This window comes from Schistocerca piceifrons, chromosome 7 (genome assembly GCF_021461385.2).
Source record: "Schistocerca piceifrons isolate TAMUIC-IGC-003096 chromosome 7, iqSchPice1.1, whole genome shotgun sequence".
NCBI lineage: Eukaryota > Metazoa > Arthropoda > Insecta > Orthoptera > Acrididae > Schistocerca > Schistocerca piceifrons.
Window position 1 is genome coordinate 153249795 of NC_060144.1, and position 16614 is coordinate 153266408.

Genomic DNA, 16614 nt, shown 5'->3' on the forward strand with positions numbered 1-16614 from the left:
AGCTAGGATGCTATGGTAGCTTGCCTTAGCTGCCTCACCCTTGCATACAAATTCAACTTAAGTTACTGCATCGAAAGTATGATGATGCAGTCCACCACAGAAAAGCCACCTTCCAAATGCCCATATCAGGTGATGTGTTCTTGACTGGTACCATAGTTGAAAATTTCTCAAAAGCAGTTTTAACAGTGGAAGCTAAACCATTGTAAAAGATTTGTTTCTGCTTGATCAGTCCCACCGCCTGTCCCAACTTGCCCCCCCACCCCCACCCCCAATAATAATTATAGTAACCATTTCCTCATTTCTGCCATAGTCACCACATATCACGTCTATTGGTTCTGAGACACTTGTGATGTTATCTCTCTTCCATCTAGGACATTATTTTTTTAAAATCTGTTGTAGATAAAACTAGCATGCCACACAACTGAGAGATACTGATTTAGGTACCCAGGAGATTGGTTGTTATATGATGCTTTTCTAATTTGTTTATATTTCTTCATGGACTAACCACAAGAGGGTGAGGTATAATTGGAAAATGCCAGGACATATGGGAAGATATCAGTCAGATTACATCATGGGCAGGCAGAGATTCTGAAATCAGATATTGGATTGTAATGTGTACCCAGGGGCAGATATAGACTCAAATCACAATTTAGTAATGATGTAGAGTAGATTGAAGTTCAAGAGACTAGCCAGCAAGAATCAATGCACTAAGAAGTGGGATACAGAAAGACTAAGGAATGAAGAGACACGCTTGAAGTTCTCTGAGGTTACAGATGCTGTGATAATGAATAGCTCAGAAGGGAGTTCAGTTGAAGAGGAATTGACATCTCTAAAAAGGGCAATCATGGAAGTTATCATGAAAGTTGAGAAGAAAAACATAGGTACAAGAAAGGCAACAGCAAAGAAACCATGGATAACAGATGAAATACTTTAGCTGATTGTAGAAAGAAGTAAGTACAAAAATGTTCAGGAAGATTCAGGAAAACAGAAATAAATGTCATTTGAGAATGAAATAAATAGGAAATGCAGGGAAGCTAAGGCAAAATGGCTGCATGAAAAAGTGAAGAAATAGAAAAAGAAATGATCATTCGAAGGATGGACTCAGCATATAGAAAAGTCAGATCAACCTTTGGTGAAATTAAAAGCACGAGTGCTAACATTAAGAGTGCAATGGTAATTACATTGTTGAATGTAGAGGAGACTATGGATTGATGGAAAGACTACATCAAAGACCTCTATGTGGGAGAAGACTTGGCTGATGACGTGACAGAAGGAGAAACAGGAGTCGAGTCGACAGGGAGGAGATGGGAGACCCAGTATTTGAATCAGAATTTAAAAGAGCGTTCGAAGACTTACATCAAATAAGGCAGAAGGGATAGATAAAATTTCATCAGAATTACAAAAATAATTGTGGGAAGTGGCAACAAAGTGACTATTCGTACTGGTGTGTAGGGTGTGAGAGACTGGTGATACACCATCAGACTTAGGGAAAATTGTCATCCACAGAATTCAGAACATTGGAAGAGCTGACATGTACAAAAAACTATCACACAGCCAGCCTAACAGCTCATGCATTCAAGTTGCTCACAAGAATAACACACAGAAGAAAGGAAACGAAAATAGAGGATCTGTTAAGTGATGATCAGTTCAGCTTTACGAAAGGTAAAGGCACCAGAGAGGCATTTCTGATGCGGTTGATAATGGAAGCAAGACTGAACAAAAATCATGCCAAATCCATAGGAGTTGTTGATCCGTAAAAAGCATTTCACAATGTAAAATGGTGCAAGATGTTGGAAATTTTGAGAAAAAGAGGGGTAAGCTATAAGAGAAGATAAGTAACACACAATATGTACAAGAACCAAGAGAGAACAATAAAACTGGAAAACCAAAAATGAAATGCTGTCTATAAATTGAAGAAGCAATGAGGGAAACAAAGAAAAGGTTCAAGAGTGGGATTAAAATTCAGGGTGAAAGAATATTGATGATTAGATACACTGGTGACATTGCTATCCTCAGTGATCACAAAGAAGAATTAAAAGATGTGTAGAATGGAACGAAGAGTCTAATTACTACAAAACATGGATTGAGAGTAAACAAAAGAAAGAAACATGTAATGAGAAGTAGCAGAAATGAGAACAGCGAGAAACTTAACATCAGAATTGGGGATCACCAAGTAGACGAACTTAAGGAATTCTGATACCTAGGCAATAAAATAACCCATGGCAGATGGAGCACAGATGACATAAAAAGCAAAGTAGCATTGGCAAAAAGGCATTCTTTGTAAAGAGAAGTCTATTAGTATTAAACATAGGTCTTAATTTGAGAAAGGAATTTCTGAGAGAGTAAGTATGGAACACTGCACAAAGAAAAACTGCAACATGAAAATTAAGCACCACCCTGGCACTCAGTTTTGTCACTCATCAAACTAATAATATCTGGAATGAAATTTCCACTTTGCTGCAGTGTGTGCGTGCGCTGATGTGAAACTTCCTGGCAGGTTAAAACTGCGTGCGAGACCGATACTCGAACTTGGGACCTTTGCTTTTCGCGGGCAAGTGGAAGGTAGGAGACGAGCTTCCAGAATTGAAGCAGTGAGGACGGGTCATGAGTTGTGCTTGGATAGCTCAGTTGGTAGAGAACTTTCCCACGAAAGGCAAAGGTCCCAAGTTCATCTTGGTCTGGCACGCAGTTTTAACCTGCCAGGAAGTTTTAATAATTTCTAGTACAAATTCAGTTACTTCCTCAAAATGAGTGTGGCCTCAATTGCCTGAGACTGCAGTTGTGCGTGCGCGTGTGTGTGTGCATGCGCGTGCACCAGCAAAAGAAACTAAATAATTATTGCAGAGTTAACTTTGAGCAGCAGATACTGAGCAGCTGGTGCCAATCAAATGGATATTTTACAAAGAAAATATCGATGTAGTTTTAGGTAAAATATCTAAAAGAAATTTTAAATTAAAATAATATACTGAGGTGACAAAAGTCATGGTATACCTCCTAATATAATGTTGGACCTCGTTTTGCCCTGCATAGTGCAGCAAATCGATGTGTATGGACTCAACAAGACATTGGAATTCCTCTGCAGAAATATCGAGCCATGCTGCCTCTATAGCCATCCATAATTGCAACAGGTTGCCGGTGCAGGAGTTTCTGCACAAACTAACCGTTGATTATGCCCCATAAATATTTGTTGGGATTAATGTTGGGCGATCTGGGTGGCCAAACCATTCACTCAAACTGTCCAGAATGTTCTCCAAACCAATCGTGAAAAATTGTGGCCGAATTACAGGAAGCATTGTCATACATACAAATTCCATTATTGCTTGGGAACATGGAAGTCAATGAATGGCTGTAAATGGTCTCCAAGTAACTGAACATGCCATTATGGAGCCACCATCAGCTAGCACAGTGCCTTGGGTCCATTGCTTCATGGAGTCTGCACCACACTTTAACCATACTGTCTGCTTTTACCAACAGAATCAGGACTCACCTGACCAGGCCACTGTTTCCCAGTCATCTAGGCAAAGAGACTCACACTGGTCATCTGCTGCCATAGCCCATTAATGCCAATCATATGTCCCACATTGATTTCTGCAGTTATTTCATACAGTGTTGCTGGCCTTCTAAGCACTGAGAACTCTATGCAAATGGTGCTGCTCTTGGTTGCTAAATGAAGGCTCTCGTCCTCTTTGTTGTCTGTGGTGAGAGTTAATGCCTGAAATTTGGGATTCTCAGCACACTGTTGACTCTGTGCATCTCAGAATATTGAATTCCCTAACTATTTCTGAAAAATTTAATGCCCCATGTGTCTAGCTCCAACTACCATTCCACAATCAGATTCTGTTAATTCCTGTCATGTGGCTGTAATCACATCGGAAACCTTTTGATATGGGAGTAAAAATGATAGTTTTCCCAGTGCACTGCCCTTTCCTACATTGTACACGCAATATTACTGCCATCTGTATATGTGCCTATCACTATCCCATGGTTTGTCACCTCATTGTAAAGCTCTTAGTCAAATAATCTTCTCTTGTTACCTTTCCTTATTGTCCTAATCTCTGCACACTATTCTTAGTGGTCATTGGTGCTATCGCTGCAACACAAGATGAACTTAGTTGTGAAGTTTGGAAGGTAGGAGAGGGAGATACTAGTGGAAGTAAAGCTGTGAAGACGGGTCATGAGTCGTGCTTGGGTAGGTCAGATGGTAGAGCACTTGCCCATGAAAGTCAAAGGTCCCAAGTTCAAGTCTCGATCCAAAACACAGTTTTAATCTGCCAGGAAGTTTCATAACAGTGCACACTCTGCCACAGAGTGAACATTTCATTCTGGAACTTACTTCTAGCAGAACTATTTGTAATACTTGATTTATTATTTGAACTTTGGAAGGTAGTATATATTGATCCCATCTACCCCTCCTGTCAGTCTGCTAACAGTTCTTCAACAGTGTCCTCTTCAGTCACCACCACAATTTGTAGTAAACTTTAGACCAATTCATAGGCTTTAAGATACAATAATTAAACTATGGAGTTAATATAGTAATTATTCCTGGAATAAACAGAGAAAGCACTAGTAATTTCCACATCTGTTAACAATTTAATTGTAGCTAATTTTTATTGTTAAGACATGTTATCCTGAGACTTTTGTGGTATCATTATACTCGCATAAATGGTCAGGCAAATAATGTAAACAGTCAGCATCTTGGCATATTTCACATGAGAAAGTATACTAAAATTGTAAAACTGATTTGCTCCTGTCATAACGAGAAATTGCAACTATGATCTACAGAAGTTACAAATAACTAAATATATGTTCTGATTACTTTTCTTTCCAGTGCACATTAAGGAAGAAGAACTTAGATCAATGGCAGACAAAACCAACAGACATATTAGACTGAGAGAACTAATGATGGAGAACTCTATCGATGCTAATTTAATTGTTATGTAAGTTGTCAACTTTCGTATAAAATTTACAGTAGCACGCCAGCTGCTAAATTTATCTTTATAAACAGTTAATGTTGGCTTTGTATGCTGAAATCAATTACCAAAATCGCAATTCTATGATAACGTAGATAATGAAATGAGATTTTTCACAGCCAAAGTTTTGTGTAAGACATGAAAGATTAAAAAAAAGGGAGATGTCAAAACAAACAGCAGTAGACTAGATAGAGATGGAAAAGATTCAAAAGCAAGAAAACTGAAAAAAAAAGCACTCTCAAGTAGAACATATACTAGGAAACTGATGTATGGGAAGCCGGACAAGAATCTCAGAAATGTGGCTATACAAAATTAAAAGGATAGCAGCAGCAGTAAATGTTTCACCTCACTCATTTGGGAAATTACAAAAACATGGTTAAAATGAAACTGGCCTCCAAAAGGTATATTTGGCCGAAGAGGGGAGGGGGTGGGGAGGAGGGAGGAAGGGAGTGTGGCTATTGGTAATGGAATAAGTGTATCAGAATGTTGTGAGTGGCGGATCACTACTTAATTGTAGCAAAGCAGGTACTGCAACAGGATGCTATGAGATTATAGCACACATCACCAATTCTCCTTCATAGAAATTTGTGAGGTGCTGACAGCTAAAGACTGAAAATGTGGCTTTCTTGTTAGTGACCTTCACTTCTAAAATATGGATGCTCTGAAAAGAGATCAGACACTGAAGGTGCAGTACCAGCTCTCCATTGTAGCTATAAAATTCTTGCCAGTGCTTTTGGCAAAAGTGAGCTTACCCAATGCCACAGTCAGTAACATCTAAAATAAAATTGTCTTTACAATACATTAGATTTTCATCAACTTAGATATATGTAAGAAATGATAGCCTATGAAGAATTAAAACAATTCTCTGCGTCAGTAACTTTTTATTTTCTCCCACAACACATTTCAGTGGCATACACACCAATCTCCCAGGTAATTCAGTGGATTACACCACATTTTCATTCACTGGATGTAGCAAGTTGTTTGTTTAGAGTTACATTTTGCTACCAATAATGTATAATCAGCATCTGTTAAGGTGATGACATTAGGACTACAAACTGTATATGATAATAAAGCTACTTATAATATGTTCTAGCTGACAGACCCCAGCGGTTCATCATAAATGTACATTTTCATCTTTAGATGTCTCTCACACACAAAACTACTACATAAACAGTCCAGAGGTTGTACAGATAGATACAGTCATAGAGCATTTATCACTATAGTCGAGACAGCATAAAAAGGACCCTGTCCACACACAGCAGTGTTGCCAGCTTTCAACAAAAGAGTTGAAAACAATAGCTGTCTAGATAGCCGTGACAACACTGAAGCATTGCCACAGACCCGTTTACATAATCACGTTACATTACTGGTTGAGGTTGGTGCGTGAAGCTGCCATGCCCGAGCCACTTATCAAGTTGTGACAACTTAACTGTAGCTTACATTGTGACTCAAGGTTATAGGTAACAAATATGCTTTTCTTTACAACATTTTGCTTAAGAATATAATTATTGCAAAAATAAAAATATAAAAATAAGAAACTCGGTTTTCATTAAGTTTTTTGTGTATTATTAGAGTGTTATCTGTGTTGTCAGAAGTGTGTCCTTTTGTCATCAGTGTGAGTAGCAATGGAAGATTACTAGGGGGAGGAGGAGGGGGGGGGGGGAGTGTTGTACCTAAAATCATTTACGTATACTTTAAATCGAGTTTAAACAATGGAAAATCTGGATGAATATTGTTAAATCTAGTTTAGAAGCTCCATCCGATCTGATGCTCATACTTTACTGGGCATCCATTGCACTTTATATTGTAAACACCTGATTCGACATGTCTTTGTTAGATTTCATGTTGTGTGGCAGTCTATTACATAATTTATTCCTGATGGAAAAAGCAATTATTGCTTCATATTATTTCCTTACATCAGCAAATTTCTGTAAAATGGTGCCAAAATAGGGAATGCATATTGTCCTAGTGTCTGACTGGTGTTCTTACTCGTATTTTTGGTGCTATCTATTCCTTTCCTGACTTTCTTAGAGGTATTGTATAGCTCCTAATTGTTTAAAAAAAGGTATTGTGTATGCAAGCATTCAGAGCCAGTGCCTCCTTCTGGCAGAAGGGTTGAAGAGTAAGAAAGAGGGATGGAAGGAAAAGGACTAGAGAGGTTTTCTCTAAACCTGCTCTCTTCTTTCCTTCCATTCTTAGTAATAAAGGCAATGAATAACATAGATATAAGTGTAAACATTTATTAACTTTTAATATCGGGATTATCATCCCATCACTAATTTTAACTGCTAAACTATACCCGATGGATATAATTGAAGTTAAACTTCCGAAACACTATAGAAATAACACCACTGGTCAGAATGATGTCACATTGCAACAGAATATTATCAGTAAAAGGGGGAAAACGTACGGCAGAAGAAGAAAAAAATAGTGTGAAAATTGATCAGCAAACGTGTCAGAGTACGTAAATGAAAACACCTGTCATGCACATGACCAATTGAAGTTGGTATAAACACGCTGGGTACACAGCTTTTTCTCCTTTCGTGTCTCAAATGTTCGTCATGAGTGTCTCAATGCAGGATCGTGCTCTGCTTGTAAAGCTGTATGACAAGAATGCTGACTGTGCACACGTCGCTCTGCAGAAGTTCCGAACACTGAAGGTTTGAAAAAAGGCATTGGTCCGATTACTGCCATGGGACTGGAGAAAATGATTTGGAAATTCGAAAAGATTGGTTCTTTTGGTGTGCAACCTGGTAGAGGGTGGAAAAAAATTGATTCAGTGTCGGTGGAAGCAGTGGCCACAACAAAGCAGGAGGAGACAAGTGGTGGTGTGCAAACGTGTAGTGCACCGAGAATGGTCCGAACATTGTACATATCCTCCAGCATGGTGCGTAAAATCCAATGAAAAATCCTTCTTTGTTATCCATTCAAAATTACCCATGTGTACGAGTTGCTTCCTGTTGACCTACCAGCAAGAGAGACCTTTGCTTTAGAATTTCTTGCTCACATGGAAGTGGACAATGATTGGTTGTGGAAGATTTAGTGGACACACGAAATCCACTTCCATCTGAAAGGATATGCCAATACACAGAATCGTTGAATATGGGTTTACAGCATCATTTGTCATAGGGCCATATTTTTTCAGAGAGACAGGTGCTTCCAATCCTGTTACCTGTACATCACTGGTAAGTGCTATGAGTGTCTTTCGCGCAACCATGTCATTCCAGCTCTCCAACAGTGTGGATGGGTTCATTTTTATGCAAGATGGTGCACCTCTGCACATTGAAAATCCAGTTAAGCAGCTGCTGAAGCGTCATTTCGGAAATGCTAGAATTATCAGTCACAATTTCCCTACAGCCTGGTCATCCCTATCACCTGATCTCAATCCATGTAACTTCTGGCTGTGGGGCTATTTGAAACATCTACATCTACGTGATTACTCTGCTATTCACAATAAAGTGCCTGGCAGTGTGTTCAATGAACCACCTTCAAGCTGTCTCTCTACCGTTCCACTCTCAAGCAGCATGCGGGAAAAACGAGCACTTACAATTTTTCTGTGCAAGCCCTGATTTCTCTTACTTTATCGTGATGATCATTTCTCCCTATGTAGGTGAGCGCCAACAGAATGTCTTCGCTATCGGAGGAGATGATCCCCTCGCAACGAAAAACGCCTAATACAAAATGAGCTGCCCTTCTTTGTGCTTTTTCGATGTCATCCGTCAGTCCCATCTGATGCAGATCCCACACCGCACAGCAATACTGCAGAATAGGGCGGACAAGCGTGGTGTGAGCAGTATCTTTAGTAGACCTGTTGCACCTTCTAAGTGTTCTGCCAATGAATCACAGTGTTGTGTTTGCTCTACCCACAATATTGTGAGATCATTCCAGTTTAGGTTTTTTGTAATTATAATCCCTAAGTATTTAGTTGAATTTACAACCTTCAGATTTGTGTGACTTATTGCGTAATCAAAATTTAGTTGATTTCGTTTAGTACTCATGTGAATAACTTAACACTTTTCCTTATTCAGGGTCAATTGCCACTTTTCACACCATACAGATATCTTATCTAAATCATTTTACAATTCTATATAAAAACAAAGATGAGGTGACTTACCGAACAAAAGCGCTGGCAGGTCGATAGACACACAAACAAACACAAACATACACACAAGATTCAAGCTTTCGCAACAAACTGTTGCCTCATCAGGAAAGAGGGAAGGAGAGGGGAAGACGAAAGGAAGTGGGTTTTAAGGGAGAGGGTAAGGAGTCATTCCAATCCCGGGAGCGGAAAGACTTACCTTAGGGGGAAAAAAGGACAGGTATACACTCGCACACACACACATATCCATCCACACATACAGACACAAGCAGACATATTTAAAGACAAAGAGTTTGGGCAGAGATGTCAGTCGAGGCAGAAGTGTAGAGGCAAAGAAGTTGTTGAAAGACAGGTGAGGTATGAGTGGCGGCAACTTGAAATTAGCGGAGATTGAGGCCTGGCGGATGACGAGAAGAGAGGATATACTGAAGGGCAAGTTCCCATCTCCGGAGTTCGGATAGGTTGGTGTTGGTGGGAAGTATCCAGATAACCTGGACGGTGTAACACTGAGCCAAGATGTGCTGGCTGTGCACCAAGGCATGTTTAGCCACAGGGTGATCCTCATTACCAACAAACACTGTCTGCCTGTGTCCATTCATGCGAATGGACAGTTTGTTGCTGGTCATTCCCACATAGAATGCATCACAGTGTAGGCAGGTCAGTTGGTAAATCACGTGGGTGCTTTCACACGTGGCTCTGCCTCTGATCGTGTACACCTTCCGGGTTACAGGACTGGAGTAGGTGGTGGTGGGAGGGTGCATGGGACAGGTTTTGCATCGGGGGCGGTTACAAGGATAGGAGCCAGAGGGTAGGGAAGGTGGTTTGGGGATTTCATAGGGATGAACTAACAGGTTACGAAGGTTAGGTGGACGGCGGAAAGACACTCTTGGCGGAGTGGGGAGGATTTCATGAAGGATGGATCTCATTTCAGGGCAGGATTTGAGGAAATCGTATCCCTGCTGGAGAGCCACATTCAGAGTCTGGTCCAGTCCCGGAAAGTATCCTGTCACAAGTGGGGCACTTTTGTGGTTCTTCTGTGGGGGATTCTGGGTTTGAGGGGACGAGGAAGTGGCTCTGGTTATTTGCTTCTGTACCAGGTCGGGAGGGTAGTTGCGGGATGCGAAAGCTGTTTTCAGGTTGTTGGTGTAATGTTTCAGGGATTCCGGACTGGAGCAGATTCGTTTGCCACGAAGACCTAGGCTGTAGGCTTCCCTGAAACCGTGCTGATTATGTATCAATAAATCGTTTTCTTCGAGGTACTTCATAATGTCCAAATACAGTATATGTTCCAAAACCCTACTGCAAATTGACGTTAGTGATATAGGCCTGTAATTCAGCGGATTACTCCTACTTCCCTTTTTGGGTATTGGTGTGACTTGAGCAATTTTCCAGTCTTTAGGTACGGATCTTTCTGTGAGCAAGTGGTTGTAAATAATTGCTAAATATGGAGCTATTTTAGCAGCATACTCTGAGAGGAACCTTTTGTATCCCGCCTGGAAGGCAGCACATGGGTCTGCTCCTGAAAACTGAAGAGTAGGCCGAATGTAGGAAGCTAGGAGGAGCAGGCGAGGTAGAACTCTCGGCACTGCAGTGTGAACTAAAATCACCTTTACTTAACTTTGCCTATAGATAAGCACGTAGGTGTGAAGCCGTACATCCATAAATTCTAACAGCTACTAATAGTCGGACAACTATAATTGAAGTAACACAGTCTGTAATTGCTAGCCCCCTAAGAAGTAGAAAACAATGTTGCTAGGTCGTCTCCTCTGAATCAAATTGGTTGAATCTGGAGTGGAGCTCGTAGATCTGCACAGCGCCGGCTAGAGGGTACTGTCGTCGGTGTTAGTGTCATAGTGCCAACCTAAAAACTTGCATGTACGCTGTGGCATCGTAGCTATCGATACCACAGAACCTGACTGGTATACAATCTGGACCAGAGGCCTTGCCTTTTTTAAGTGATTTAAGCTGCTACATTACACCAAAGATATCTACTTCTATGTTTCTAATCTTGGCAGTTGTTCTTGATTGGAATTCTTCGTCGTCTTTGGTGAAGGAGTTCAGGAAAACCATGGTTTGATAACTCTGCTTTAGTGGCACTGTCATCAGTGACTTCACCGTTGTTACTGCGCGCAGAGAAGGTATTGATTGCGTCTTGCCACTGGTGTACTTTATGTATGGCCAGAATCTCTTTGGGTTTTCTGCCATATTTCGAGAGAGAATTTCATTGTGGAAAATATTAAAAGCATCTCGCATTGAAGTATGGGCCATATTTCAAACTTCTGTAAAATGTTGCCAATCTGGGGGTTTTGCATTCTTTTAAATTTGGCGCTGGCTGCGGTGGCCGCGCGGTTCTGGCGCTGCAGTCCAGAACCGCGGGACTGCTACGGTCGCAGGTTCGAATCCTGCCTCGGGCATGGGTGTGTGTGATGTCCTTAGGTTAGTTAGGTTTAAGTAGTTCTAAGTTCTAGGGGACTTATGACCTAAGATGTTGAGTCCCATAGTGCTCAGAGCCATTTTTTAAATTTGGCATGCTTTTTTCGTTGCTTCTGCAACAGCGATCTGACCTGTTTTGTGTACCATGGTGGATCAGTACCGTCACTTATTAATTTATGTGGTATATATCTCTCTCAATTGCTGTTCATACTATCTCTTTGAAAACATTCCACAACTTTTCTACACTTACATGGTCAGATTGGAAGGAGTGAAGACTGTCTCTTAAAAAGGCATTAAAGAGCATTTTTATCAGCTTTTTTAAACAGATATACTTTGCATTTCTTTTTGATGGTTGTAGGTGTTACAGTATTCCGCCTAGCAGCAACTGCCTTGTGGTCGCTAATCCCTGTATTTGTCACAATACTTACTATTTGTCCAGGATTATTTGTTGCTAAAAGGTCAAGAATGCTTTCACAACCATTTACAATTTGAGTGGGCTCATGAACTAATTGTTCAAAATAATTTTCTGAGAAAGCATTCAGTACAATTTTGGATGAAGTTTTATGCCTGCCACCGGCTTTAAACGTATAATTTTTCCAGCATATCGAGGGTAGATTGAAGTCACCACCGACTATAATTGTATGAGCGGCGTACTTATTTCAAATGAGACTAAAGTTTCCTTTGAAGTGTTCAGCAACTATATCCTCTGAGTCGGGAGGGGGGGGGGGGGGGTTTGTCGGTAAAACGATACAATGAATAGTTTAGTCCAATTGTCAGGTATAACCTCTACCCATACTATTTCACACGAACTATCTACTTCAGTTTCACTACAAGGCGAACCACTTCTGACAGCAACAAATACTCCACCACCAACTGTATTTAATCTACCCTTTCTGAACACTGTTAGATAGTTTGAAAAAATTTCAGCTGAACTTATTTCCGGCTTTAGCCAGCTCTCTGTACCTACAACTATTTGAGCTTCACTGCTTTCTGTTACGGTTTGAAGCTCTGGTTCTTTCCCAACACAGCTACGATGTTTTACAACTACAATACCAATCGTTTCTACAACTACCTTACTGTGTTTTACCTGCTCACTTTCTGATGGACGTCCCTTCTGTGGCTCCCTGAGACCCTCTAACCTAAAAAACTGCCCAGTCCCTTCCACACAGCCCCCGCTACCCGTGTAGCCGCCTCCTGTGTGTAGTGGACTCTTGGCTTGTTAAGTGGGGCCCGGAAACCCACCACCTGATGGCGCAAGTCAAGGAAAGATGTTGTGTTCAGTGTCTGATTGCAAACTTAGCTGCATTGAAGGCACGCATTGCGCAACACAATCCCCGGAAACACTTTGGTCAGTTGTGTAACATGCTGTTTCTTGAATTCAACTTGTTGCAAAAAATGTTGGACAGCATATTGAACATGTTTTGTGCCAGTCACACAGAAATTAGTAAACTGATTTGATTTTGATTGATGCTTTTTATGCCACTTTTGGCCTCAGAACAATTAAAAACCAATGTGATTTATGCTTTGTATGCAGTTTTTGACCTCGGGACAATTAAAAGCAAATTTTTCCCATGCGCTGGGTGGTGAATGATCTTACGTAACTAACAGTATCACACCTGTACAACCATGCACACTGAGTAGTACAGTTTGTTTAACATCAAACGTACACCTTAGGCATTGTTGTATGATTCATTTGTCATTTATAGTTGACCATTATTAAATTATTATGCTTACAGCGCCATGTATTGCTACATTTTGTAACTTTTTATTTTTCTTCTGCTATAGGTTTTCCCCCTTCTCCGATAACATTCCATTGCAATTTGACATAATTCTGACCAGTGGTGTTATTTCTATAGCAGTCTGAAAGTTTAACTTTAATTATAATCACACTGTACATTTCAGCACTAAAAACTTCAAAAATACTTTTACAATGCCCAGAATTTGGGCATTTAAAACTGCTTTGGGCAAATTCCTGGACAAATGCCCCATTTGTAAATTTCCTGCCCACTGGCATTTGCCTAGTCCACATCACAATATGCTCCTGACAAAATTCTCTCGGGTTTCCAGCCACGTTAGGTACCTACAGCCAGCAAATACAAATGTAATGTAATCCATTGAACCACCTGAATATTAAGGTGTATGCCTTAGAAACTCATCTTGGGGAAAAAATAAAAAGTGGCTGACAGACAATTGTTTTAAATTGTTGTTGTAGACAGTTCCTTACATCGTCCGATGTAAGGGAATGATAGGCTGCTAAAAAGTGTAAGAAATAACTAGTGCAGATGCAGTAATTTCACTTACTCATTATTATATCTGTAAATACTTCTTCTACATAATTGATCAACATGTTTGTGAGTTTTCTCTGTTTTATTCATTAAATGTACTTCAGAATCTAGATAAACTTTCACTTTTCTTCTGTGCTACAACAGAACAGAACAGAATGTGTGTTATTGAGTGAACTGTCACACAGAACAATCTTCCTCACAATATAAATTAAACATCTGGCTGTTTTCTTGCAGTAGCAGTAGAAGTTCCTTTAGCCATGTGCCAAATAGTTCTGCTTATGATAAGGTGTAATTTATTGTAAACAGGACTTTGGAATTTTCAAAGAAATTGCTTTTTTTCAAGTCTGTAAAGACACTGCCAATAGAAAATACGCAGAGCTTTTAATAAAACAGTGGGATCAGCACCCTTGAGCCAATGAGTCACAATCGAGTTTGCAATCTATGTGTGCAAATACCTGGGTGTAATTATTTGTAGGTTTATAAAACAGAATGACCACACAGGCTCAATCGTAGGTAAAGCAAGTGGCAGACTTGTGTTCACTGGTATGACGATGGGAAAATGCAATCACTCTTCAAAGAATATTGCTTATAAAATACGCGTGCTACCAATTCTAGAATATTGTTGAAGTGTGTGGGATCCATACCAAACATTCCAACGGGGAATATTGAATGTATAGAAAGGATGACAGCACTAATGGTCACAGGTTAGTATGACTCGTGGGAGACCCCCTCCCCCATGGAAATGACAGGTGCGTGAAGGTAGATGCCAAACAATCCCACATAAACAAAGTTTCCAGACCCAGTATTAATTGAAGAATGTAAGAATATTTATGGATTCTTCCATCATTTCCTGGTAGGACAGTTTCATATTCTGCTAATGTTAGCAGAATAAAAATGCAATTTGTTTTTTAACCATATGTATCACATTCATTCATACAGACAGCAAAGACAAGATTAGACTAATTATGGGCTGCCACACACAAAGGCATTTTAGCAATCTTTAGCAATCTCATTTCCTGTGGTCTGCATGTGAACTTAAAAGGAAGAAACCATAACATAAGGTACAATGTTAACCAGTCCAGCTGGTTTGTAGGGTACAGCTGTAGAAGTAGCCTGCTTTTTAATATAATAACTTTCTTCATGCCACTTGTCTGAAGACAAGGTGGCTTCATGACAAGATTTACAGAACACAGTTTATAAATGAATAAATAAATACAATACTTCACTTTCCCCTTCCACAATCTTGTTGCAAGGTGTCGTGATTCTGGAATGTTTATTTGCCCGTGTGTGGTAACATTACTTTTTTGAATCTTATTTAAATAACTACTACCTGCTTGTTTAAAAGTAGTTTTAATTAATATCTTTTATTTTCCAGGACACTTCCAATGCCAAGAAAAAATGCTGTCTCTGCTGCACTGTATATGGCTTGGCTTGAAACACTAACAAACGGCATGCCCCCATTCTTACTGGTTCGGGGTAACCAGTCATCAGTTCTTACGTTTTACTCATAGATAACAGTGGTTTACACACTAAACAAACATGCTGAGCATGTTAAGAAACAAAATGTGAAAAGTTTTAGCTAAGCTGGAACTGGCTAAGTCATCCTTTATTTGTATAACTGTGTAGTATTGACAGCCTATAAACAAGATGGGATATTGTGGATGCAGCAAATGTTATACAGAGCTTTTAAAATGGTTCACCTTTTAATCAATTCAATGAACAAATGCAGTCAGGACCATACTGTTGTTGTAAGAAGTGAAAGTGGGGAGAATGGTTTGCTTTGCATATTGGATTTACACACAGGAATCCCTAACATCAATTATATGGCTTGAAAGTGAAATATAAACATTATATAGGAATGTCTGTCTGAGACTAGTCAAGTACTGTTTTATAATTAGTTGTGTCCTGTGCATGTTGGTAATTTTACAATGTCGGAACCTGTTTTCATCTGTAAATGGAATTATGGAATTTAAACTCTGTGTTCCTAAATGCTACAAAACCATGATGTACATAATTCAAAAATAACCCTGCTCAAAAAAAACTTTGTAAAAAAATCTGTAAAATCATGCTCATGAATCTTTGTAATACTATTATAGTAATTTTTATCTGAAATATAATTTGTGTGTGGTTTTTCTCTCGTGCACAGTTCAAACGAATGTCTGTTGCCCACCTCAGACAGCCCCAGTTAGTACCCTGTAAAGTCAAAATAATATAGAATGGCAGCAGTAATAGACTGACAATATGGTCTCCACAATGCATGGAAGTAAGAGACAGCATTCAGTATTGAACAGGTTTGAATTAATGCCCCATTACACTGCATCACATGAATAGCATATTTCCCCACTGGTTTACAAAGACTGGTGGTGAGATATTTCTCAAATGCTTTGACTTAAAGGCAATGAGGGACTATTTTCACCCTGGCAAATAATATCGCTACCGGCATTTTTTATGCAATGGTAAGACAATGTGGACAATTGGAAGTTCTCAGAGAGTAGCAGATAACACAGAGCCTGACACAACTGTAAAAGAATCCAGTCTGTACATAATCAATGTTACAACAAATTTCAGCCTATGTCAAATTCAGGGGAAAGTCCTTCACAAATACAGTTGTGCAAAATTTGAAAGCATAAAATTTAATGATGGAGTCAGTGTCAAGACACTGTTAGACATCTATAAACTGATACATTTCTGCCTAACACTAATCAAGAAGAAAGTAGTTAGAGCGCAACCTCCTAATTTGCTGATCATAAATATAGAAAAATCAATCTATCTTTTACCTTAAGACCTTTTATGGATGGCTTTAAATAACTGGGAATACATCTGAAAA

At 39.6% G+C, this 16614-nt stretch overlaps 1 protein-coding gene across 1 annotated transcript in view; it reads left to right on the top strand.

The window, feature by feature from the left end:
• LOC124805276 (bumetanide-sensitive sodium-(potassium)-chloride cotransporter-like) overlaps positions 1–15776 on the top strand; it is a 197160-nt gene extending 181384 nt beyond the window's left edge. Inside the window, exons 18-19 of the mRNA XM_047265788.1 lie at positions 4829–4937; positions 15163–15776. Of these exons, the coding sequence (XP_047121744.1) occupies positions 4829–4937; positions 15163–15298 (245 nt within the window). The 3' untranslated portion in view covers positions 15299–15776. The remainder of the gene's footprint in view (positions 1–4828; positions 4938–15162) is intronic.
• The last annotated feature ends 838 nt before the right edge of the window (positions 15777–16614 follow it).